General features: G+C 34.0%; 1 protein-coding gene across 2 annotated transcripts in view; it reads left to right on the top strand.

Moving 5' to 3' along the window:
• Pros1 (protein S) overlaps nucleotides 1-27,596 on the top strand; it is a 51,953-nt gene that overhangs the window by 23,349 nt on the left and 1,008 nt on the right. For both annotated transcript variants that reach the window (XM_070030433.1, XM_070030432.1), the window contains exons 2-15: nucleotides 610-767; nucleotides 4,094-4,118; nucleotides 4,875-4,961; nucleotides 7,474-7,596; nucleotides 7,699-7,830; nucleotides 12,777-12,902; nucleotides 14,299-14,420; nucleotides 16,154-16,269; nucleotides 18,865-19,054; nucleotides 21,496-21,663; nucleotides 23,569-23,737; nucleotides 24,635-24,783; nucleotides 25,039-25,264; nucleotides 26,406-27,596. The exon at nucleotides 26,406-27,596 is cut by the window's right edge. In XM_070030433.1, coding sequence (XP_069886534.1) covers nucleotides 610-767; nucleotides 4,094-4,118; nucleotides 4,875-4,961; nucleotides 7,474-7,596; nucleotides 7,699-7,830; nucleotides 12,777-12,902; nucleotides 14,299-14,420; nucleotides 16,154-16,269; nucleotides 18,865-19,054; nucleotides 21,496-21,663; nucleotides 23,569-23,737; nucleotides 24,635-24,783; nucleotides 25,039-25,264; nucleotides 26,406-26,566 — 1,952 coding nt within the window. In that variant the 3' untranslated portion in view covers nucleotides 26,567-27,596. The remainder of the gene's footprint in view (nucleotides 1-609; nucleotides 768-4,093; nucleotides 4,119-4,874; nucleotides 4,962-7,473; nucleotides 7,597-7,698; nucleotides 7,831-12,776; nucleotides 12,903-14,298; nucleotides 14,421-16,153; nucleotides 16,270-18,864; nucleotides 19,055-21,495; nucleotides 21,664-23,568; nucleotides 23,738-24,634; nucleotides 24,784-25,038; nucleotides 25,265-26,405) is intronic.

Raw genomic sequence — 27,596 nt, forward strand, 5'->3', positions numbered from 1 at the left:
ACTCTACCACTTGAGCCACAGCACCACTTCTGGTTTTCTGGTGGTTTATTGGAGATAAGAGTCCCATGGACTTTCCTGCCCTGGCTGGCTTTGAACTCCAATCCTCAGATCTCAGCCTCCTGAGTAGCTAGTATTACAGGCTTGAGCCACAGGCACCCAGCTAATATGATTATTATAAAGAAAATATTTTCTATCTAGACATAGGTTTTTCCACCACACCAATTTTAAATATCATATATCCATATGCAGAAAACTATTTTAACTTCTATTATTATATATATATATGTATATATATATATATATATATATATATATATATATATATTAGCTAAGTGCTAGTGGCTTATGCTTGTAATCCTAGCTACTCAGGAGGCTGAGATATTAGGATCTTGGTTTGAAGCCATCCCAGGCAGGAAAGTCCATGAGACTCTTTACTCCAATTAGCTACAAGAAAACCAGAAATGGTGCTATGGCTCAAAGCCCTAACCTTGCGCAAAAGAGCTCAGGGACAGTGCTGGGGTAGGAGTTCAAGCCCCATGGCCAACAACAAAAATTTTTTGAGGGAAAGGGAAATGTTTATTCATAAAACCTTATTTTTTCCCCCTTCAGTTTTGTCAAAGCAGCGTGCATCACAAGTCCTGGTTAGGAAACGCCGTGCAAATTCTTTACTTGAAGAAACCAAAGAGGGTAATCTTGAAAGAGAATGCATCGAGGAACTGTGCAATAAAGAAGAAGCCAGAGAGGTATTTGAGAATAACCCAGAAACGGTAAGAATTCATGGAAAACTATTAAGTCTTCACACGTCCACATGAATACAGCCTGAATATTTCCAGTTGAGTTTTTGTGCTCTATCTTAAAGATACTGCTTTTGTATATCACAATCCTCATGTACACCGGTTCTATTTTGGGGAAAATATTGTGGAAGTAAAGTAGACTTCAAAAGGAAGTCTACTGCCAATAATAATGTGTCATGGCCTAACTATAATTCACTTATACTTCATTATTAGTATGTAGTAATGACTTAATGGCTTTCAAATATTTTTTCTAACAAAATATGATAATATTCAGTACAGAAGAGAAAATGTCTCAAGTATACTGCATGTGTATGTGTTGTTATCACCATGGTTCCTTAAATCTCTGTATTCTATTTTCCCTTTTCTGTCTTTCCTTCTTTTTCTCTGTCTTCCCTTTCCTCTTTCCTTCCTTCCTTCCTTCCTTCCTTCCTTCCTTCCTTCCTTCCTTCCTTCCTTTCCATCCTTCCTCTCTTCCTTCGTTTCTTCCCTCCCTTCCTTCCTTACTTCCTCATGCTCTTCTTTCCTTTCCTATTTTTCATTTTCTTCATGTCATGAGTATTGTGATTACAAGTATGTAATGCTAGCCATTTATGTTTATTTATTTATCCAACAGTACAAGAGTCTGAGTTATGGACTTGGTGCCTGCTAAGCTGGTGCTTTGCCAGGCTCAGTATGTCTCTGGCTCTTCTTTTGGCTAGCTATTTTTGGACACAAAGTCTAGTGAGGTTTTCTTCCTGGGATGGACCTGAACCCCAGTCCTTCATATCTCAACTTACTGAATAGCTAGAATTATGGACATGAGCTGCCTGCACATGGCTGCCCCAATTTATCTTTAAATGGGCTCTAAAATATTTAATCTAAAGCATGTATTAGAATGTAGTATATATTGAGTGTACTTTGATAAACCTTGAGAGGTTTCCTGAACAAACTTCATTGTCACTAGTCATCTTCATTTAGGAAAAAAGGGGAGTACATGCAGACAAAAAGTTTGTATGTTCTGCATAATTAAGAAGATTGAGGGATGGGTTGGAAGGGGAAGGATGGGTAAGAATTTTGAAAAGGTTGACATCGATCAAGATATATTGTACTCCTAAACTGCTTTGTTAAATGGCAGCTGCTTTGTACAACTACTTTAATAATAAAAAATAAAGTAAGCATGACTGAAAAAAATTTTGCTAGTCTATAAGATATATAATCATAAATACCTTTAAATGTCATGCAAAACATAGGATCTTATCATTGATCCTGTTATTTTTAGGAGAGGATATGATTTGGCATTTTCAGTGGGTAGCAGCATATAAACAGTACCTCCAAGAAGTAGTGTGAGGGTGACTCTGAGAGTTCAGATCTGATAACCTATAGGGTCACTTCAGAAACTTTTCCTGAGATAAACTATATAACTTAGGGTTCGAAAATGAAGAAAATATAAACAAAGTATGTCCCATACTTCTGCCATAGCTCTCAGTACCATGAGGACAGATGAGCAGAAGTCATTAGTCTGTAGTTAAAGTTTGTCCAAGAGTATAGCAACTTGTGTTCTCTGAGTCTTCTCTTTTTTTACCTCTACATATTCTAATGAGCTCAAAGTGATTTTCACTAAGTACTCAAAAATTAATTTTTAATCTCTCTAGTATAAGATAAAAATGTTTCTCCCTCTGCTTTGTTACTTTTACAGATAAGGAGCTGACAGATTAAAACTATTTAATTTCACACAGTAATGTAGACTATTCTTACAGTTAGGTAGCATATATGTTACATGTTTTACATTTACATAACAACCAGGAATATGAGTACCCTGTGTATATTATAAATTTCCATAGTAAGAAAGAAGTAAAGTAGTATATATTCACAGTTATTTTTATTATAGGATTTTAATATATAGAAATATAGATAGATATTTTAAATAGAGAATATATATTCTTTACATATAAAAATTAATATAATTAAAAATTTAAATATATAATAGTGAAATATATATAGTGAAATATATAGTGAAAAATATATAGTGAAAGATAATATAATAAACTCCAATAAACACACTTCAATATGACATCTTTTTTGTTCTATTTTAATTATATTTTTTATTATCTTCAACTAATTGTACAAAGGGGTTATCATTCAGCAAATCAGTTCATAAATACTTAAAGGCATTTTGATAGTTTTCCTCCTTTCATCATTCTCTTCCATCCCTGCCAACCCAACTCCTCCACTTAATTATCCTAGTTATCAGTGTTCTCAACAATATGTTATTTTTATTTTGCCAACCTCTTCATCTTAATTTTTGTTTTGTTTTTATGGAACATTTTAAGGTATGTTTGAATGCCTAAATGTCATATTATTATTATAGCACCTATAAATATTTGAATACACATCTCTAACTGTAGATATATTCTTATATCTCACTTATTTAGTAGCAAAGGAAAGTGAGGTAGGATTCAAGTGAGAAGAGAAAACATGGTGGAGAAGGAAAATACATTAATACATCTCCTCATTGTCACTGATTGTTACATTGCCATAAGAAAAAGAGATAGCAGAGACATCAAGAGGAATATAGAAAAATAAAGAAAAAATAATTTATTATTTATCATTTTCTAGTTTATCTCAAACACTCTTGTCTATATCCTTATTACCCTTTGTCTTATTCCTTGCACTCACCTTACTATTTACCTCCTCTCTATCTTTAATCTGTTCCTTTCACCAACATATCATGACTCTGAACTCTGCTGCTTATGGTTCTTGCTTTTCTGGAGAAAAAGACCCCACTATTGTCTGAATTATTCAGTATGACATTTCTGTCCTTACAAAAAAGTGCATATATGTTGCATAGGAGTGAGGATTTTGTTGTGGAAGAAGGTATGTTCTATATTTAGTAAACTGGATTACTGAGTAAGTTTTTGTGCAGAAATACTGGTTTTGCAGGAGTTGTTGTGGTGCTAACAATGCCACATATTACATATATTATGACTAGAGCAAGTATGATTCTGTTGAACAGTAGGAAAATTGCTGTCAATTCTGTTATTTTTGTCTTTTTTAAAATGCATTTTGTAGAGAAAATTCTTGATTCAGAAACCTGTTTATATATAACCAACTATAGTAAGATATTACATGAATATCACATACTATAAGTATTTACCTTAGTTTACTTCAAACTGGTTATTTCAATATGGATAGTCATCATGACATAAAATGTGTCAAATGGGTATCTAGTTACTGTGATAAACTGACGGCATATATCATTCTATTGTAACTCTATGATATAATTCAGGTTTGCTAATATATATTTTTTATTTACTCTCTAGGATTATTTTTATCCAAAATACTTAGGTAAGTTTTAAGGATCTGAATCAGGTGATCTTTTGAGTTTAACTGAATTGATACATCCTATCCAATAAAACTTTACTGATCATTTGGGTGAAATCTTCGCAGTTTTCATTTAAAGAAATCACATAGCATTTTCCCTTTATTTTTTGTCATTCTCATGTATCTCCTATAAAATGTCTTTGTGTTGATGCCCAGCTATCTCTAGGTACCCAAAATTTCCTCTATAAATATGAATTTTCATGAGTTATTTCTCAGTGAAAAGGAACATCTCTAAAGTCTCCAGCCATGATGATGTAAGCAGTTATCAACTAAATATCTGTAGAATCATTAACAGTTTTTCTGTGATACCTTTTCATACGTCTCTCAGTATTCCATAAATTTTTTATTTTGTGTATAATATTCAGAGTTTATCAAACCTACTTTAGGTAGGATATTCTTTCTCAATGGAAATGGTTATTATTTTGTACATGAACCCATACAAAATAAAGAATATACTGTGCCTTGCTTGTTTTATTTAAATTTATAACTTTAAAGATAACATACTTAAATTTAACAGACCTACTTCTGCTTAATCTAAATAGTCTATTAAATTGACAAAAAGCAAAAGTAAATGGGAACATTGAGGGTTAGCATTTGGAATACTGATACTTATGATCCTATAGGAAAGTAAGTCTTTGACATTTAGAATAATTCCTGCTATGATTTCAGAGCAAGTAAATGTGGCTACTTTAAAAAAATTGCATTTGTTTTTATTTACAGCTTGTCTTGGCTCCTTTCGAGCTGGAATATTTGTTGGTGGACGTCAGTCAACAAACTCTTATCCTGAACTCAGGAGCTGTGTCAATGGTAAGCAGCCCCATCATAGATCCAAAAGTAAAAATAGACAAAAGTATAGCAAAGCAAAACATAAACCTTTCAAGTATAATACATCTATGTCAATGTAAAATAGTGTTTAAAAATCAATAAATGAACTGTTGAAGGGTTGTATGCCCAGTTAGAAAGTATTTTCAAACTTCATATGAATAAATATCTTTTAGTTGTAAGTGCAGTTGTTTAAAACAAAACTTCACCTAACATTTAAGCTGGATTGTGATCCTTGAATCACTGATTTAAATTTTTTTTCTTCATAACAGCTCTATTTTGGCTACTGTTGCATAATGAAGTAGTACAACCAAAGCTGATCAAACAGATCAAATAGAGCCAGGCTTCTTCCTACAAGTCTAGTTTTGTCTTTGCCTTTGGAATGTAGTTTCACTATGCGGACAGTGATCAACATTCAGCATATGAAAAATGTCTTTCCATTGTCTACTTAAACAAAGATATTTTGACAAGAAGTCTGCTGTCAATCTTGCTTTTCTCTCTTAAACTATGCATCTTCCTCTGCTTTTAAGATTTATTTTCCCAGTTGTGATTGCTTATGTCTATAATTCCAGCAACTTCGAGGTAAAGATTGTATGGGATACAGTTAAAGGCCAGCCTGGGCAGAAAGTGAGACCTCATCTCAAACACACTGAACATGATGCTGAATAACTGTAATCATAGCAATGTGGGAAATATGCATAAAGATGATCATGAATCATGGTTTGAAGCAAGCCTAGGCAAGAAAGTCTATGAGACATTTTTTTTTTTTTTTTGGTCGGTCGTGGGGCTTGAACTGTGGGCCTGGGCGCTGTTCCTGCGCTCTTCAGCTCAAGGCGAGCTCTCTACCGCTTGAGCCACAGCACCACTGCCACTTTTCTAGTGGTTTATTGGAGATAAGAGTCTCACAGACTTTCCTGCCCAGGCTGGCTTTGAACCATGATCCTCATATCTCAGCCTTCCAAGTAGCTAGAATTACAGACGTGAGCCACCAGCACCTGGCTTATGAGACTTTTTTTCCCAGCTATATGGCTTGAACTCAGACACAGAAGCTGGGCACTGTCCCTGAACTTCTGTGCTCAACTCTAGTTCTCTACCACTTTGAACCACAGTTCCATTTCGTTTTTTGGTGGTTACTTGAAGAGTCTCACAGACTTTCCTCCCTAAGCTGGCTTTGCACCTCTATCTTCAGATCTCAGCCTTTTGAGTAGCTAAGATTACAAGTGAGAGCCACCAGTTCCAGCTGTCTATGAGACTCTAATAAACTGCTAAAATAAATAAATACATATATACAAACATACATGCATACATATATACATACATACAGAAGCCAGAAGTGGAGCTGTGGCACAAATGGTAGAGCATTAACCTTGAGTAAAAAGGAAGTTATAAGATAGCAGCTGGCCCTGAGTTCAAACCCCAGGACTGGACCAAAAAAAAAAAAAAAAAAAGAAGAAGAAGAAGAAGAGGATCATGTTCCCAAGCTACTCTAAGTAGAATACACAATAAGCTACCTGAAAAAAACTAAAGCTAAAAACGTTCTGTGTGTTTTAAGTGGTTAAATACTTGTGGTAAAAAATCTTGTATGCACAAGATCCCAAGTTCAAATCCTTGAACTGCAAAAATAACTAAATTGGTAAATAAAAATTTGATCTTGATTTTTAAGTTTGACTAGGGCTATTTAGAATTGCCATTAACTTCAAATTAATTTAGCCCAATTATTAGACATTAGCTTTGGGAGTTTTCTACCTAATAGTAGAAATCTATAGAGGTTCTAAGGTTCTGGGATCTTGACTGATTAATTGCACAAAACAATTCCAGATCACTGAGATCATTTCAGTCTTTCAGTCTGGCTGTTCTCCCACTCTCTGACTTCACAGTACTCTGACTAGCAACATTCCAGTTTGATCTTCCTGAACTCCAGTGTTTATTCCCTCCACCTTTGGGTTCTCTTTGAATTCCTTTCTGCTGAATGGAAATCATCCACAGGCAATTCTTATGCAATTGTATGTCTCACTTGCTTAATTCCTTTCTTTATGAATCATGTTTTTCTGCTACTCATTCCCCAATGCTTGAAAGGCATGATTCCATACATTTAACTAAGTTCTACTAATTTAATGCACAAACAGAAAATCTGTCTCCTTTCACACCATCTTTGCCCAAATTGAAATTCTGCTAATTTGGAGAGTAATTTGTTTCATTTGCCTGCTTATGAAATGGCTTCAAACACTAGATAAGGTGATATACTTGAAAAAATACTTTTTTTACAACTAGCAAATATTGTACTCACTTAGATTGTAAAGGTCGTATCTCCAAGTAGTACTGTTGTAAGGATTTGCCTAATGGGCCTACTTTGTAATGAGGAATAATTATATGAAGGAAAATTTGTATTTTTATTTGCTATTGGCTTAATGCAAAAGGATTCCTCTTAAAAGAGCCATGCTTTTAATTTTATATGGCATTGTATAATAAAATTTAAATAGATGTCTATTTCCTTCAGCCATTCCAGACCAGTGTAATCCTCTGCCATGCCATGAAGATGGATACTGGAGCTGTAAGGATGGCCAAGCTTCATTCACTTGCATTTGTAAACCTGGCTGGCAAGGAACAAGGTGTGAATTTGGTATGTATAATAAAACCACCTGTGATTCATCTTTATTGGATACATTAAAATTTCTCTGCAAATATTATCATTCTTAATTTGTTTTTCCTTTTTTAAAATTAGATATAAATGAATGCAAAGATCCCTTCACTGTAAATGGAGGCTGTAGTCAGATGTGTGATAATACCCCTGGAAGCTATCACTGTTCCTGTAGAAGTGGTTTTATTATGCTTTCAAATAAAAAAGACTGTAAAGGTAAGAGCAAGGAAGGAGAATAAGAACGTTTTTGCTGTGAGTGAACACAGTTTAGCTACAGGATCTCCTCAGGAAAATCTTAGGAAACCTTGGTTAATGATTATAGTAAATATCTTGAATCCTTGTAATACTTTCAGTTTACAGTATTGCCCATAAGAATATTCTGGTGCTGGAAGTGGCGCTATGGCTCAAGTGGTAGAGTGCTCACCTTGAGCTGAAGAGCACAGGGACAATGTCCAAGCTCAGAGTTCAAGCCCCACAACCCACAAAAAAAGAGTCTTATAGATGATTCTGCCCGGGCTGGCTTTGAACAAAGAAAAAAAAAGGGAGAAAAAATATTCTGGTGCTTGCTTATTGAGTGTGTGTGTGTGCATGCACATCTCAGTAAAGAATTTTATTGCAAAACAAAATAAAGAATTTCCTTATAAATTGAGGTTTTAGTGCAGGTGTTTCCATGTTAGACTTAAACAAAAAGATTTTTTATCCTCTCTTTTCAGAAGTTACCTACTATTATTTTTTTCCTTTGAATAGCAAAACAAAGAAATCTTAAGTACTCTTTAAAAGCTTTGGCCATTATATTTTAATATTTTCTTTTCAGAATTATTTTTGTGATTTCCTAGATAAAACCTTCATCTTGGACTTAATTTTCTATTGTGGTTCTGAGAAAGCTGTTCATCTTGTTTTCTTATTCATTTAAAATCATTGATTGTAACTCTTTTCTTTTTTCTTCTGACTTAAATAATCTCTAAATTTACATATTGTGAGTTTGTTTTTAGCTAGGGAATTTATTTTACTTTAGATCATTGTCTCCCAGATTTTAATTTTTTCATATTTGCCTTTCTGTTTGGATGCTTCAATTGCTAGAACAATTCTTCAAATGTTTCATGATACATATAAAGTAATTTGCACAAAACTTCCAAGGCATAAGTCAAATTTTGCCTATAGGAATTAGTTACACTTACTTTTTTCTCTTCTTCCTCAACTTTGTCTTCTTCACCCCTTCCCTCCTTTGTTTTGCAAAGAGATTATAATATTTGACAAGTTAAAATGAAATCAAATTTTCTTCATTAATTATAGGGTTCCTTTTCTGCCTTCTTTATCTGTTTTGGTAACTCCTTAAATTCAACTTTTAAGGAATGGTCTATCCCTTATCACTTAGTAGTATTTGGCTTGAAGTTTACTATAATATTTAAAGTATAGTCAAATGATTCTTTTTTTTTTTAGGCTGTGTAATCTTTTTTTTTTTTTTTTGTATTGTGAGAATACCGTACAGAGGAGTTACAATTACACGGGCAAGATAACAAGTACATTTCTTATCAAGCATTGTTGCCTCCTCTTTGTTTCCCCCCTCCCATCCCTTCCCATACTCCCCCACTCCCCCCACCCGGTCTTCTCCCCACTCCCCACCAAAGTTGTAAAGTTTATTTTTCGACATGACGACTTGTACATCTCAAATGCATCTTAAATGAACTGCATTTACAAATAAATTCTTCAAAACCATTTTCTACCTTGTGACCATCTATCTTTTTTTTCAAATTTTTATTTTTATTGTCTTTAAATAGTTGTACAAAGGGATTTTCTGAGGTTAATTGAAGATAAGAGTCTCATGGACTTTCTTTCCCAGGCTGGCAATGAACCATGATCCTCAGATCTCAGTCTCCTTAGTAGCTAGGGTTACAAGTGTGAGCCACCAGTGCCTGGGTACAATGTATCTTTAGTGATATCACTCTTTCATGCATCTTTATTGATGTCATCTCTTTGATCATTCTCACCCATCCCTCCCAATGCAACCCTTCCACTCAATTTTCCTAGTATTCATGTAATATCATAATTGCATTTTCCCTGTCTTCCTCTCTTTATTTGTCTACTCCTTGCCTTTGGCCTCTCCCTCACACAAGTGCCAGTTTCCTGGTATTCATTTTGTTGGACTGTGATTTAGTGTTTTAAGGAATTATCCAATTTTAATTCTCTCCTATAAATACCATACTACAGTTAATGTATTTGTGTGCACTTGAATACTACATTACATGTGTTTGCTTGTGCATTTATGAATTACTTCTAGCTTCCACATATGAGAGAAACATGTGTTCTTTTTCTCTTTGTCTCTGACTTACTTCACTTAACCTAATAGTTTTCATTTCTTTGCAATTGTCATGTCATTCTTCCTAATGGATCAGTAAAATCCTATTGTGTATATATACTACTTTTTTTATTGTCAAGGTGATGTACTGAGGGGTTGCAGTTACATAAGTAAGGTAATAAGTACATTTCTTGTCGAACTTGTTACCCCCCTCCCTCATTTTTTCTGCAACTTTTCCTCCCTCCCAATCTCCACCCCCCAAAAGTTGTACAGATCATTTCCAACATATTGTCTTGTGAGTATTGCTGTTTCATTGGTTCCTCCCCCCCCCCCCCCGTCCTTTGACATCTAAGCTGTTTCCATACCTTGGCTATACATACAGAACTATTATTTTTTTTGCTCAGGATTTCTTTTGTTCTTTCTTATTGGCTTATTAGAAAGTATTAGTTTGGATATTTCAAATAGTGATATTGTTAAAACATTAGTTCTAAAAAACTGTTATAATTCCATATAACACATGTACTACACAGAATACCCCTTCTACTTCTACATATAAACACTTGAATTGTGTGATTTTTCCAAACGAATTTTAACTTATCAAACATGTTTAATCTTCTCGATGGAGCTAATTAATCAAATACATACATATATACAATTTCAGAATGCCCTTTCAAAAATAAGATATGGAGGTAAAGGGGAAAAACAAATCGTTTAAATAGGGATACAGGTGGACCCATTGCAACAATGAGATATACAAGTCGTTATGTCAAAAACGAACTTTACAACTTTGGTGCGGTGGGGGGGGGGGGCCGGGGAGGATTGGGTTGGGGGGGATGATGGGAAGGGGAAACAAAGGAGGAGGCTACAATGCTTGATAAGAAATGTACTCATTATCTTGCCCATGTAATTGTAACCCTTCTGTACAGTATATTCACAATAAAAAAAGTATAATAAAAAAGAAAGTTTCTTGACCTAGGATATTTTATTATGTTCTCCACTTATACAGTCTTTTATTTATGATATGTAAGCAAAAGACTGCAGAAGTTAAAAAATATGCATAAAACTAACTCAAGGGCAGTTATGGGAGGGAGGGAATGAGAGAGAAAGGGTAATAGCTTACACTAAGCAAAAGGAAAGAAATGTACATATCATCCAATTTGGAAAAAAATAGCTGTAGTGTCAAAATTTGTAGAGACCATAAGCTTTAGACCATGATAATGACAATGTGGCTTGTGAAGGTTAAAATATGTTTGTGACTTTAACTAAGTATCACTTATCCTGCAACACTGTGAATTTTGTGAGATTTATGTAATCACTTAATCTCAATAATGAAAAAAAATTACTTAAAAGTATGCTTAAAACAATTGTATGTAAGTTTAGCCAAGATATGAATATGCTTAAGTTGCCAATAATTATTTATATGTGGTGGAAGAAAATTTTTTACCAGGTTTTAGAGATCTCAGTGTTGAGATCCAACTTCAATATCATAAATTCATATTATTTACCTATTTCTCTGTAAATGAACCTCAGAACAAGTGATTTTAGTCAAATTGGCTCACATTCTTTTGGAAATAAGAATTTTATCACTTTAAAAAAAATTAAAAATATTTTGATTTAACTAACGATTCACAGTAACTTGTAAGAAAAAAAACAGAAAGATCACAGGTACTATTTAGTGGTTTACCTCATTGGTAATTTTTTTTACAGAATTACAGAATATTAGCATTGATACAGCTAAATCCATTAAAATGAGGGATTGATACCATTGCTTTAAAAAAACAATTTGGCTATTCCTCTCTGGGGGGAGAGGAGGCTAAAACTTGCCAATTGCCAATTCTTCAGAATAGATAACATATTTTCAACTCTGAATTTATACTTCTCTGATGAGTACAGATAAAGAATGTTCACTAGTAATTACATCTCCATGGAGCTATTTCTATCACTTGTGAGTTTTCCTTGTTAAGTGTTCCTAGTAGCTAGCTGCAATATTTCTGCAATATTAATTTAGCAATAAAGCTTATATTGGGCTAGATCTTATGATCTTACTTATCTCCATTTTAAACATGAACCCCTTTGGAATAATAAGAATAGATGAATTAGCTAGCCAGGTGCCACCACCTCACATCTATAATCCTACCTACTCAGGAAGTTGAGATCTAAAGGATCAAGATTTGAAGCCATTATTTTGAAGACAAACCTCTTAGACATCTAAGAGGTCAAAATAATAGGCAAAAGCTAATCTGGAGGAGTGGCATTCAAGAGTATACCACCAGCTGAGAAGTACAAAGCTCTGAGGTCAAACAACCAGTAATGGCAAAAAGAATGAATAGATTAGATATTTGTCTGTTTTTAATGAAACATGTTGCAAAAGATGAGCCTTCTAATTTTGTAACATATATGGTAGTAAGAAATGAATCCACTTTTCAGACCAAATTTCAGAAGTTTGTTTACAAGTTCATTTGAAGTATTTTAAGAATATTATTTTAAATGTTTTCATATTTGAAACTACTAGGTAAGTATAACAAAATCCCTGTCTTTTTTATATAACTATAAAAAGACTGGCAAACAACAACATAATTAAATCCATTAAATTCATAGAAAATTTCTATCAAACTCATATCAAAATTTTATACAAATTTTCTATGAATTTATATAAAAATGATGTTTAGTGAACTATATCCTGATGATAGAATTAATGCTTTTTTATTATAAAAAGACTAGTCAGTTGTTTCACATTGTATATATTATAAATAATACTTTAATATATAATGTATGTATTAGGTTAGATCCTGAAATCACAAAGGTTCCCTGCCAGCATCTTCTGGTAGGATAAAATTGTTCTTTAATATATTGGTTTTTGTTTTAGATGTGGATGAATGTGCTGCAAAGCCAAGTGTTTGTGGCACAGCTGTGTGTAAGAACACTCCTGGAGACTTTGAATGTCTGTGTCCCGAAGGCTACAGATATAATCCTAAATCAAAGTCTTGTGAAGGTAAATGGTGTTGGTTTCACTGTTAATGGTACAGAGGGTGACTTCAAACCCTGGGTTATATTGAAGATCACTGGTTTTGTTAGGATACCAATAATGAGATAGTTGAAACTGTATGTTTACAAAACTTATGTAACATTCAAAGATTAAGAAAATCTTTCTTTGAGAAGGAAAACAAGCTTAAACCATAGATGTGATGTATGGTGTATATGTGTACACCATTATATGTTATACACCATGATAGACAATTTGCTCCAGGAAAGTTAGAATGAGCTTGTGACTTTAAATGAGCATCATTATTCCATAATACTGTGAAATTTGGGAAATTATGTAATCACTTAATCACAATAAAAAAATAAAAAAATAGGAAAAAAGCCATAGATGTGAGAAAAATGAGGTCTAAATTTGTTTTTTTTTCTAATATTTTCAGTCGTGTTGTATGTGATTATAAGTCATTGGACAGTAGGAAACAACCAAATCTGTTGTAATGGATATAACTGAGCTCTAGAAAGTTGAGAGATACTGATCATCATGTCAGCATGTCTAGATGTGGCCTGGCCTCTATGCCATGTGTGTCTCAACTAGCTTCAATATTGAATGGTTTTGTTTCTTTAATCATAGTATTCAAATTAGCTTATCTCCTCTCTCTCGCTCTCCCTCCCTCCCTCCCTCTCTCTCTAGTTCTCTCTCTCTCCCTTTTCCTCCCCCCTCTCTCTCCCTCTCTGATCCTCCTTTCCCTCTCTTCTTCCTTGTTTCCTCTCTTCCTCCTTTCCTCCCTCTAGCCTCTTGATTGCTAAGATTACAGTCCTGTCCCCTACACCTAGCCTAAATCTCAAATTTAAATATTTTAAAGATTCAAAATGAATTTAATACTGGGGCTAAAACTAGTCAAATCAATAATACATAGTGTACCTTGTAAGCCATTTTCAGTGTAGAGCTTGATGGTAGTAACTATATTCACATGGTTGTGTATCTCTCACAACTCTCACTTTCCCAACATTTTCAGTACCCCAAACAGAAGTTTCAACCATTAAACAATGAGTTTTCTTGTATTACTTAACTTGTGAAGAGTTGATGCCCTTGTGACCCAATCCTCAAAGAAATTAATTGAGAGATAATCTCAATGAAAGTTTATATAATCAGGAATGAGAGATTAGGCACTAAGTCATTTTTTCCTTTCAAAATGAAAGCCAGAAAAGCAGTATAACTATTTCAATTGTGTAAATAAGTAAAAACTACATTGTAACTCATTTAAAATTCTAGGTCCAGTATTTAAAGATGATGTCATATAAATTTCCTTCCCTGTTTTTGATTATTCAATACTAAAATGAGATGAATCCTCTGTCTATGGACTGAATATTTGAAGGACATGGGAATATCTGTGCTCTTTTTACTCCAGATGTGGATGAATGCTCAGAGAACATGTGTGCTCAATTTTGTGTCAATTATCCTGGAAGCTACTCTTGTTATTGTGATGGGAAGAAAAGATTCAAACTTGGCAAAGATCAGAAGAGTTGTGAGGTAAACATTTTATAATACAGAACTTCTCACTTCTTTTACAAAATTATAAGTCCATGTACTTATTTTCATATAGCTGAAGAAAATCAGAAAAATGCAGGTTTTCTACAAGAATTTCTATAGTTCTAAGCCAGCTATAAGTCCTGATTTTTAATTATCCTCCACAGGAGATAATTATTGACTGTTCTTTTTTTTTTAAGGGCTAATAGGATCATAGTTTTGAGAAAACTCATCTGGAGCCTACTTATTTACAGAATGCAGTGTACATTTACTTAAGAGATAAGGAAAGCTGATATTAATATTCCTATTTGTGAAAAGATAATGTACATAGAAACCTTAGTGAAAACATTTTCTAGTGTCTACTTTTCTGTAGGCCATGCTGACAAGTTCAGTCATGTGTAAAGGCATGTTTGGACTTGTAAAGATGGTCATAAATCAAAACAACTTTTTTGTTAGAATCTATCTATCTATCTATCTATCTATCTATCTATCTATCTATCTATCTATCTATCTATCATCTATCTAATATTCCCCACCCCCTTCCTATGCCCATTAACTTACCATTTAATGGTAACAACTTTCTATTTTAATGTTTGTTTTCAATTTTAACAAACAAATACTGGATAAAAGACATGAAGGCTTTAAATCACTCCCCTGTAAATTTCTTGGAACCTTGAGATAATGTCTCTGTTAGGAAACTGAGCTCCAAGGTATTAGGATAAAGAAAGATCAGAAAACAACCTCAACAGGAAAGTTGAATAAGGCAACTGGGTAACATGAGGAGAGTCAGGAGACAGGAGGCCTGGCATAATGGGCACAGGGGTAAAAGGACTGAAGTAGGGGTAATGGATGGGGATCAGGGTCCCATGTAGCTAGAGATTTCAAAGTGTTTCCTGAGTTTATGGTGCAGGTCTATGCCTGGGGAGCCAGTGTCTTGCCTGATCTCTCAGGCATCTATCATTTGAGTGGGTGGGGGAGTGAGCTTTCATATTTAGATCAGGATTCTGGGCTGGAGACTGGGCTGGAGATTTCTCCTGTGGGAAGGGTAGTCAGTGGGGCAAGCCATGGGAGCAGTATTGAGTTATGAGACCAAAGCAGATTCCCATCAATCTTTTCATTTTTTATCATTATTATTATTTTCTATCATAAAGGATCTCACAACATAGCCCAGGTTTACCTTAAATTTGTGATCCTTCTGTTTCTAGCTATTCATCATCATGTCTGGTATATGATATCTTAATTTAAGTTTATTTCCTCCAGCTTTTCTGGACAGCATAGTTTTGCTCAGAACATTTTTGCTTAATATATGAGCAAGCGAACACAGTGCTGTTCACATTCATTCTTCTATTTCCAACCACAAACAACACTAACTTTTGGATATAATTCAGATAAAGCATTATATCTGGTAGCTTATTAAAGAAATACATGTTGGTGTCTGAAGTAAAAAAGTATGTTTAACACTGGGATATGCTGAGGAAACATAAATAAAAATGTGGAACCATTAATAAAAAATTGTAAAACTACCTGGGTTGAATGAAATTTTAAAGCAAACATATTCTTGGAGCATGTATTAATGGATCATGCAAATAAGTATAAAAAGGTTTTATTTATTATCTTTAAAGATAGCCTTACCTTATTTTAGTGAATCTCAGAGGATCTATTAGAAAGCAGGCAAAGGAAGCATACCTGGACACTGGCATCAATCAGTAACCTATACATCTTATTTCTTTTCCAAGGCTGTTCCAGTGTGCCTTTCATTGAACCTTGACAAAAATTATGAATTACTCTACTTGGCAGAGCAGTTTGCAGGAGTTGTTTTATATTTAAAATTTCGTTTGCCAGATATCACCAGGTGAGGAAGCACTGTGAATGATAGTTTCTAGAAGTTAAACAGGTAAGGACAGAAGGAAAGTACCTGAAAAGGTTCAAAAGGTAATGAATTGGTATTGCCAAACAAGAAAACCTAGAAATATTATCAGCCAGATGATTTGGGAGAATCTTATCATTAGTTTACTCCTTCACGTCTCTAATTGTTGTCCTACTAGAGTATTTTTCTGATCATTCTAAGCTAAGCTTCCTCAGTGAACATGTTGCTTTATCCATTATTCTTCATTTTCTAATGAATCTTAGAATAATATTGAAATAAAATTTTGAAATGAATTAGTTTTTCCTTATGAACAACTCAGATCAACAATATCACCCAGTGAGGGTGATTAATTACAGACCTTCCCAGCTATGTGAAAAATGAGAATAAGGAAAGAAAATATTAAATACATTGTATTTTCAGATACTTAAGGAAATGTGCATATCTATTTGGTAATTCTTGAATCAGAATTGGTCAAATGCTTATTTTTCTAAATTTATTGCTTTCTTTATAATTTAACTAGTTCATACTTTTTGGAAATACAGTATATCTATGGAAATATATGGAATTTTTATAAAGTGTGCTACCTCTATAACCAATATAAAGAACAGCTGGTGCTTTTTATTTTTAAAGCGAATTCCTTCACCTGTGTTTTCCACAAATACTTTCTCCTCAAATGTTAACAAATTCATTTTTTTCAACTCTATGATAGTTCTGAAACAGAATAAATTGGTCCCCAGTGTAATAATCAGTAAGAAGATGATGTATTCCAGAAACAAAATATGCAGAACACAACTTTTTGAAATATCATTTTAGCATGATTTTCCAAAGGAAAGGAAATTGTCTCCATAATAGGATCAACTTCTGGAAGATCCTGACCATCCACAGATTTGAATTTTGGCAAGATAATCCCTATGTTGCCTCAGTGAAAGGCTAAGATAATTATGAAAGACGATAGAGTCCTAATTCCAAACAAATGGTTGTTTTGTTTTTTAATGTACACTTAGGTCAGTGTATTCCCACTATGCTATTGCCCGTCCAACATAATTTACTTCTGATTTTACCTCTTTCAAATACTTCTCTGGAGTTTGAAGGTGGAAAAGTTTATTTTGTAACTTCTTCTTTGATCACTTTGAGGAAGATCTGTGCCCCATTACAAATAGCCCCCTGTTACTAAGAATACATTAATTATTGTATGATGGAGCAAGGGTGTGGTATTTTTGTTTGACTTATTAGAATTGTCCAAAGTTCTGACTCAAATTTTAATCACAACAGACATTGCCTGTTACTGATACCCCAAGCATATGGCTACACTGAATTCATTCAGATTTTAAGTATTCTACTTACTTATTCAATTAGTGCTTTTGAAATCAAAGTAGAGCTGTGTTTTAAAATATTTCTTTTTTTTCTATGAAAGATTTTTTTTCTTCTTTTGGTTCTGGTCATGGCGCTTGAACTTTGGGCTTGGGTGCTGTCCCTTAGCTCTGTTTGCTCAAGGCTAGTTCTCTACCACTTGAGCCATAGCATTCCTGCAGGCTTTTTCTGTGATTAATTGGAGATGATAGTTTCACAGACTTTCCTGCCCCAGCTGGCATCATATTGCAATTCTCAGATCTCAGCCACCTGAGTAGCTAGGATTACATGCAATAGGGACTATTGCTATGAAAGTTTTATTATGCATTGAGAGGAGGGGGGATTCAGACCTTCTTGAGAGACATTTTCTTCCTGGCATGTACAAACATTGGTCAGCTTCTCTTGCTTCCTTTGGCTCTGTGTGTTCCCAGCATTAATTTGTGTGCTTGGTGAGGTACTCATGGGTGTGGCTGTCCCTCTGCTTGATCACATTCTTGGGAACTGTGTGGCTCAAATAAGCCCCACAGGCATGGCATAGGGCAAAGCCATGGCTGCTGCTTTTCAAGGGTTGCTGGCCAAAGGGTTTTATTTTTATTATTTTTTATTTTATCTTCTTTAGCACACATGAAAGTTCATTATATTTGCATTCATAAGATGCTGTCCCAATAGTGCTTTGTGAATGATCCACTCAACATATATGAAATCACAAAGTACATCTTTTGATGGATCAGCCAATCATGAAATGGTAACATTTTTTACTAATCATTTATGAATACAGAACCCATGCACATGCACACGCACACACACACACACACACACACACACACACACACACACACACACACACACACACACATCCTAAGTTCAGATGTTATAGTGTATAAAAGGTTCCAGGAGAGATACAATATATCGAATACTTACAGATGTGTATTAATTCCAACATTTGAAAGATGCTTTCGAACATATGCCAAAAAAGATGAAAAATTACCAAAGCATCTGGTCATCAAGGAAAAAAGACTTAAACAATAAGCAAAAAAATATGATAACCAGATTTTAAACACACATGGAACTGGAAAGCACACATGAACAGCCTAAATCTGCCTTTCTCTCCAGAGAATGAAGTAGATAATTGACTCAGTATATTGCTGTCTGGCAATACAAGAAAAAAGATAATACATTAATCCTTTCATATTTCTTATTATTAAAGACTTCCCTTTGTCTATTGTTTAGATTTTCAGCAGAATTTGATTTCCGGACATATGATTCAGAAGGCATCATATTGTTTGCAGAATCTCTTGATCATTCTGCATGGCTCCTGATTGCACTCCGTGAGGGAAAAATTGAAGTGCAATTTAAGAATGAATATGCAACCCAAATCACATCTGGAGGCAACGTTATTAATAATGGCCTTTGGAATATGGTATGTTTTACAGATTTCATAAAGATCTTCTCACTTTGATGCAGTGTGTCTAAAATTGAGATTTTTTTTCTTATAGTGACAGCCAACTAAAATGGGTTGGGCTATCTAATACATTATGAAGTATATCCTACATTTTCCACATATTATAAATCCATGAGATAGCCTAGAATTGTTATCCTCATCTAGCATATTTAGGGTGTCCTGTAAGTAATTTTTTCTGTTACTTATTTGAAGTCTTCTGTCTTTTAACTTTTTGCCTTTCTTAATGGCTGTCATTAAGTGAGCAATGGTGTCTCTCAAGCAGGTCAGGAATCACAATTAGCAGGCATATGAGTTTGTGTAAAGACCTTAACTGATCAAGGAAAACTACTCTCATACTTTTTTTTTAATTACAGAGAAATAATACAGTCACAAAAATAAAAATGTCAATTTATTTTTAAATATAAATATATAGAAAAGTAATCATTTTTGTCCAGTTTATAGTAGTAGATACAAAACAGAGAACTTAAAGCTAACATCTTTAAGATAGTGCTACTAATTGCTTTCATTTTATTAGCTGAGATCATCTCTTCAATCACCTGGATTAAATAGCTCTTTTTTCCAGAGAAGAGATTACAGTTTATCCATATTGGGGAGTGTCATTGCTAGGTTCAGCATAGTGTAAGTGAGAGAAGAACCACTTGCTCTTAAAATTTGGTACCCGAAAGGGACCATGATTATGGGAACTGGCAAGAGTCTGTGTGAGAGGCTCCATCATTTCCTCCTATCATTTATTTACTCAAGCACTCACTTTTTCTGTAAGATTCTACTAGAATTAGTCAGGCATTCCACTTATTCTTGAGCACAAAACTATGAAGTTAGTAACTGATGCTACTCATGATGTAACATGATATAACAATACAGTAAAGGTGTGACTCTTAATTGGAGATGTGGGCACTTTGGGGAGCTGTCTTTGGGCTGTTACTAGATTTTAGACTTCTAATCTCAGCAAATGTCTATAGCCAGATATAACAATATTCAAATATTATCAGCATAGAACCAATCTAAGAAAGCATTCAACATCTCTGACTTCAACTGATGTTTTCATCAGTGTAGATTTGCTATCACATATATATTTCCCACTACATCTATATTAAGATTATCTGATTTGTACAACCATTCCCTAAATGTACTGAAGAACACATTTTACTGTCCAGTTAGTGCCCTTGAATAACTACTCATAAAATCACCTTCTTCAGCAAGAGAGAAAAATTAAAATTTTAACCCAAGAATATTATCATATATTTTAAGAATAATTTGGTTAAATTTGGATAATACAAAGGTATGCATTTAGATAAAGGCAAAGGTATAATTTTACCTGTAAGGTAATATAATTGTCTCTGATGCTCTCAATGGAGAGAAGCTATGTGAGCTGAATGTCAGCTACTCAGTTTCATAGCTTTTTTTTTTTCCCCTTGGTCATGGGACTTAAACTCTGGGCCTGGGCATTGTCCCTTAGCTCTTCAGCTCAAGGCTAGCACTCTATCACTTGAGCCACAGCAATGCTTCTGGTTTTCTGGTGGGTTATTGGAGATAGGACTTTCCTTGTCTGTACTGGCCTTGTATTGAGATCCTCAGATCTCAGCATCCTGAGTGGCTAGGATTACAGGTCTGAACCACTAGCATCCAGCAGTTCCATTTTAATCTCCAGTGTTTATGGACCTTGTTGAACTATTTTTTAATAGCATATTCATGTTTTAATTAAAACCTACTTCTATAAAATGATTATATAAAAATAAAATTAAAGACAGTTTCACATAAAGACAAGTGAAATAACTAACATGCTAAGTATAGTGCTGTCTCTTTTTTGTAAGTTGTCAATTCAGTATTTTAATAGCTTATCAAGTTTTTTTATTTTAATTTTTTTATTGTGAAAATACTGTACAGAGGGGTTACAATTACATGGGCAAGATAATGAGTACATTTCTTATCAAGCATTGTAGGCTCCTCCTTTGTTTCCCCTTCCCATCCCTTCCCATACTCCCCCATTCCCCCCAATCCTCCCTGCCCCCCCCAAGTTGTAAAGTTCGTTTTCGACATAACGACTTGTACTTCTCATTGTTGCAATGGGTCCACCTGTATCCCTATTTAAACGACTTGTTTTTCCCCTTCCCCTCCACAAATTATACTGACATCAAATACAGTGAAAGCAGAGGTTATACTGTGGGGGAAGGACATACAAAGTTTTTAATGATACAAAAAAGAATTTCTTTTCTCACATTATATCTTTTATCATAACTACATTACATTTTTATTTGTTGTAATATTGATGGTTCATTAATACATTGTAGCTCCAAAAATTCTTAGCACATGAGTGTAAATGAGAGATTTTTCAATACAGTATTTCAAATGATACATAATGATGTTTGGTTATATGGACATTTTTATTTTGATAATTGTAGGTGTCTGTGGAAGAATTAGAAGATCGTATTAGCATTAAAATAGCTAAAGAAGCTGTGATGAATATAAATAAAATTGGAAGCCTTTTTAAACCTACAGAAGGGTTTTTGGAAACCAAAATATATTTTGCAGGATTACCTCGGAATGTGGAAAATCTACTCATTAAACAGGTAACAATCCAAACATATATCATTGATCATGAGTGAGTTCATTTTTGAAGATGTGTTTCAAGATGTGCTTTCCTTGAAAGTCCATGGGCATATTTTGTTAAACAGATCAACTATGACCATGTGAATTAAACATGGAAAAATAAATTTAGCAATCCTGGAAATTATAATGGGGAAATGAGGAAAATGATATGTGTGTGTGTGTATGTGTGTGTGTGTGTGTGTGTGTGTGTGTGTGTGTGTGTGTGTGTGTGTGTGTGTTTAAATCCTCAGCATTACACAAGAGAAGTAGACTTTAAAAAAAACTCACAAGGGTCATTTTAATACTAACATTATAATTGTCATGTTTGACCATCAAATAGATGAATACATACTTTATATCCAAATACTGTATTATAGAAACCAAGAAAGTATCTTTCTCAATTCAATTTTAGTTCTAAATTTAGAGATTGAGATGGAATTTATAAAACAGATATAACATGATTTTTAAATGGTTTTTCAAAAAGGTTTCTTGAAGGAAACTGACTATCATGGGCCTGCTGAATGAGCTTGTTCATTTAACATCCAGTTGTATTACTTTATATTCACCTTTCATAATTTATTTTAAATTGTATTAAATCTGAATTAGTTAAACCATGTCAAAATAAATAGAGTTGTCCTTTTGTTTCTTCTTTTTTTGTTGGTCCTGGGGTATGAAATCAGGGCCTGAGTACTATCTCTAAGCTTTTTCACCAAAGACTAGTACTCTACCACTTTGAGCCACAGAACCATTTGTGGTTTTCTGGTGGTTACTTGAAGATAAGAATCTCATGGAATTTCATGCCTGGGCTGGCTTCAAACCTCGATCCTCAGATCTCAGCATCCTGAGTAACTAGGATTACTGACCGCAGACCTGGTTATATATTTGAGCATTGAGGCAGAAAAATTAAGACATTCTTGGGGCTGGGAAGGTGGCTCAGTGGTAGAGCTCTTGCCTTACATGCCTGAGGCCCTGGGTTCGATTCCTCAGCACCACATAAGCAAAAAGAAAAAAGCCAGAAGTGGCGCTGTGGCTCAAGTGGTAGAGCACTAGCCTTGAGCTGAATAGCTGAGGGACAGCACCCAGGCCCAGAGTTCAGCCCCCATGACCAGACCCCCCCCCAAAATTAAGACATTCATTTGTAAAGTAAAATAAATTATTAAAAAACAGCCATATATGAAATGGCTACCACAAATCTTGAATCAGACTTGCCACTTAGGTGAAGGCTGAATGCAAGTTTTTATAGTGTGTATTAGCAAGATAAAGTTGTTACAAAGTTCCATAAAGAAAACCAGAAAGCAGCTAGTTGCTCAGGCAAATAAAGCCTGAGCCAGAAACACTCAGAGAATTCATTGCTACAAGCTGGAGAAAACAAGGGCAGAGGTTAACATTATTTGACAAGAATTGTATGCATTTCCTTACTTATGTAACTGTAACCCCTCTGTACATCACATTTTCAATAAAAGGCGATAAAACTGTAAGTATTGTAACAATGGAAGTCATCAATAAAGCACATGCCTTTTCAGTTTACCAGAAAATAACATACATAAAATTTATGCACAGCATATTAACAAAAAAAAAGAGAATTTACTGTTAGATATAGATAACATCGGAGATGCAGGTAGGACAGAAGAAGTTAAAAGTCATTGGAATTCTAGTGGAGTCCTGAGATAGCTTAAGTTCATATTTATTGGGAAATACTATCTATCTAAAGTATACTTCAAAAAGGTCAAATAATAGATTAAAGTCAAAATATTTAAGATATTTTCAAAGGTCACCAAACAAAGGGCTTTCCATCCAAATGAAACCTATACCTAGAATCAAGGAAGTTACTTATTGGTCTGATTTCAATTTAAAATGTACTCCTTGACCTAATTTTAATTTGTTAGATTAACCCACGTATGGATGGATGTATACGAGGATGGAATTTATTGAAGCAAGGAGCTTTAGGAGCAAAGGAAATTATTCAAGGAAAACAAAATAAGCATTGCCTTGTCACTGTGGAAAAGGGCTCCTACTATCCTGGATCTGGAGTTGCTCAATTTAGCATAGATTACAGTAAGTGATTGCCCATTTTATTTTTCTCTTGTCTCCTCAATGACTAAAGCCTTTCTTGATGAGCAGAGATAATTTATTCAATAAACATTATTGAGTACCTATTATACAAAACATAGTCTTATGTGTACTGCTATGTATTTTTTATAAAAACATTCTGGTATATTAGGTAAATAAAGACAGTTGAATATGCTTTTTGCTCTTAAAGTTTATTGGAATATAGCTTAATTCATTTTGAGTAGTTTCAATTGACCTATTTTAAAGTGCATTGCGTTCTCTGTGGTTGGCCCCTTACTCTGGAAGATAATTAACCTATGAAATAAGAGGTGAAGTGTTAAGACAGGATGGTGACAATACAAGAATTAGCAGCTTACTTTCAAAATCAATTGTTGACTTAGTTTTTACTACCAAACCATCTGTCTCCTCCATGTGCATAAATCATATTTTCCTTACCATTGTTTTAGAATAAGGAATGGTGGGGTGATGATGGCTGCTATACTCAAAATTTTCCCCCAAGAAAGTTACAATAAATCTGTTGAATTTCTTTCTAAATGTGTATTTTAATTTTGAGCTACTCTGAGGTTTGAATATTGGTCAATATGTGAGATAGAAGCTATGTCTGAAAAAGAACAATCAGGGCAAATTTATAATAATTCTTAATACAACAATTCACAATTCTCATCTGGAAAAATAAAAGTGTAGAGGGAAATCTAATTGTGATTATGTTTATTGGCCACATTTAAAAACCATGCTTTCTTTTGCCTAGGATATATAGCTTGTTGATAAAGGGACATTGAAAAGTTATATAAGCTGTAATGTATTAGATTGTAATAACTGTTTTTGTTTTTCTGGTGCATTTAGGAGTACATTCATCTTGCCTTGTTTCATTGTTTTAAACAGGTAACATAACAAATGCTTTGGTTTGGCAAATAAATGTGAGTTTGAATATTCGTCCATCTTCAGGCACTGGCGTGATGCTTGCTCTGGTTTCTGGAAACACAGTGCCCTTTGCCTTGTCCTTGGTGGACTCTAGGTCTGAAAATTCTCAGGTATCTTTAAACCTGAATGATCCTTTCTTGTACTTCATCTCTTTTTCTCCTTCACTTTCTCCTTGAAATGGTTGTAAAAAGGTACATCTTTTAAAGACTAATGACATAACCTATGTGTTTGGCTCAAACTAAAGCATGATCTTCAGGGTTATATAAAGATCCATGATTACTATTTTTTTTCTTATTTCTGAGAGGTGAAGTTTTGAAAGGGGAATTGAAGGATGTGGTGACTGAAAACCTTTTATATCTCTCTAGGATATTCTAGTGTCTGTTGAAAATGTGGTAGTATCTAGAATTGAGGCTACAAATCTCTGTTCCGGTCAACCATCTTATCTGAAATTCAAAGTCAACAAAAACAGTCTGGAGCTGTGGAATCCACATAAAAAGGATACCATCTACTCTGAAGACCTTCAAAAGCAACTTGCCATCTTAGACAAAGCAATGAAGGGTACAGTGACCACTTACTTGGGTGGCCTTCCAGGTATCTGATGATATTTTCTTGAGTTTTCAAAGTTTATTTTTAACACAATTGATGGTGTTTTAAACATAGAATTTTAGCGAAAAAGGCATCAGAAGGGAAGACAAAAATTCTATACTTATTACTCTTTTTCTGGATGTTTGTACCTACATTTAGTTGATACATTTTTATTTGAGTTTAAAAATAAACTAAACCAAAGCTAATGCATTTATCATTTTTTACTATTTATTTAGAACATGCATTCCACATACTAAGGATAACGTAATAAGATAAATGTATATGGGCCATGCTGTTCAGACTTTTACAATCAGAGGTATATAATAAACTGTTTGAAAAATTATTAAAACAATGATAATTGTTATCACTTCTTTGAAGGATTTTCTCCAAAATGAGGACTTGACTTAATTGTAGCAAAAACAATTTCTCTGAAGGTGAGACTAAAATGTACATCCATTTTGTGAAGGATTAGGTGACTTTAACTAAGTGGTAGAAGTGAGATCAGCACTGTCCATGTGTGGACACAATTGGATGGAGCTGGCATTCTTGAAGATGATATAGATGAATAAAGTTGATTAAAAGAGTCAAAGTGTAGCAAATTCTAAGAGCCCTACTATGATCTTTATCTATTCACTGAAGAGTATTTAAAATTATTTTTTAAAAGATAATACTATTATTACATAAAACTGAATTGTTAATTGTGACCTGCTATTATATGTTTAACAAGAAACAACTTCTTAGGAAAAATAGAAAAATCTACTTTTAAGTAATAAATAATAAGTAATTTTAAAAAGTAATATGGAAAAGTAATAAAAAGCTGTAATTATCACAACTCATCCAAGTAGTTATAATTCAGAGCTGGATACATGATTTAACATTGCTTAGTCTGCTACTCAACTTTAAAAGAGAAAATAATAAATATTATTATCTTTATAATAAATGTGGAACATAACAAGAATATGATATCTTCTATACATAGTATCATGTGTATAATTACTGACAATACATATTCATTAAATATAATCTCACTATGAACTTCTCCATTAGGATTTGGTTAAATTTGGTTAAGTCTCTGGCTTCTTACTATATTGGCAATTAGTGTGCTTCTGAAAGACTTGGGATAACAGTGAAATTTCTCTTTTTGCAGACATTCCCTTTAATGCCACACCAGTAAATGCATTCTATCATGGCTGCATGGAAGTGAATATCAATGGAGTACAGCTGGATTTGGATGAAGCCATTTCTAAACATAATGATATTAGATCTCACTCATGTCCATCAGTTTCTAATGGCACCAAGAATTTTTAAGGCATATTTTCTTTGTTGGCAATATCTCTTTCCTGAGTGTAATTATACTTACATTTCTATTACAGTTGGCAGGTTTTACCTATGATGTTCTTTATTTGATTACTTTTTGGTACTTTGACCTTGGCATTTTTTAAAGGCTCTTTTTCAAGGAAAAAGTCTGTTGTGATATAAATCACAGAATAAACTCTTCTCTTGCTATCTAAAATTAATGTGACATAAAATTATTGTTTTTTCTAAAATGACATTTCTTTTGTTTGTAAAATTAAATTTTAATTGCATTCTCTTTGAAGCACTGCTTCAATATCTACTTTTGTTACAAGGCAAGCCAGTAAACTCAAGAAAAAGTACATGTTATTAAACACAACCAGTCACAGGAAGAAAATATTTTTTGTTGGTACTTTTTTCTGATAGAGGCAGAAGAAATTTTATCTATTGAATGTAAATTAAATGTACAATCTCAGGGGAAGGGGTTCCTGGAACTTGTACTCAGGGCCTGTGTGCTGTCCCTGAGCTCTTTTTTTCTTTATTCTTTCTTTATATTTGCCCAAAGCTAGCATTATACCTACCACTTGAACTAAAGCTCCACTTCAGCATTTTGCTGGTTAACGGGATATAAGAGTCTTATGGATCTTTTTGCCTGGGCTTCTTTGGAACCACAATCCTCAGATACCAGCCTCTTTAGTAGCTAGGATTAAAGGCAAGAAACACCAGGGCCAGCTGAATAGAAGATCTTCAGCCTTTATTACAAAGTAATGCCTCAGGGAGAGAAGTGTTGGCTTCATCTTTCCACAGTCATCTTAAAAACTTTTACCTGTGCAGGAAACAAGAGGAATTTTCATGAGAGCAGAACATGAATCTGGCTTCTCGGGAATTGGACTCCATGGGGATGATACATTAGATTGTATAAGAATGGGTGTGGGGCACATTTCTTATGTTTGACAGCAAACAAGCTCTAGTTTGGAAAGGACAGCGCATTCAGCCATAGGAAGGAAAGTGAACAAATGTGGAAGTGATACTCAGATATGCCTCT

This window comes from Dipodomys merriami, unplaced genomic scaffold (assembly GCF_024711535.1).
Source record: "Dipodomys merriami isolate MVZ:Mamm:240054 unplaced genomic scaffold, mDipMer1.0.p SCAF_2, whole genome shotgun sequence".
Lineage (NCBI taxonomy): Eukaryota > Metazoa > Chordata > Mammalia > Rodentia > Heteromyidae > Dipodomys > Dipodomys merriami.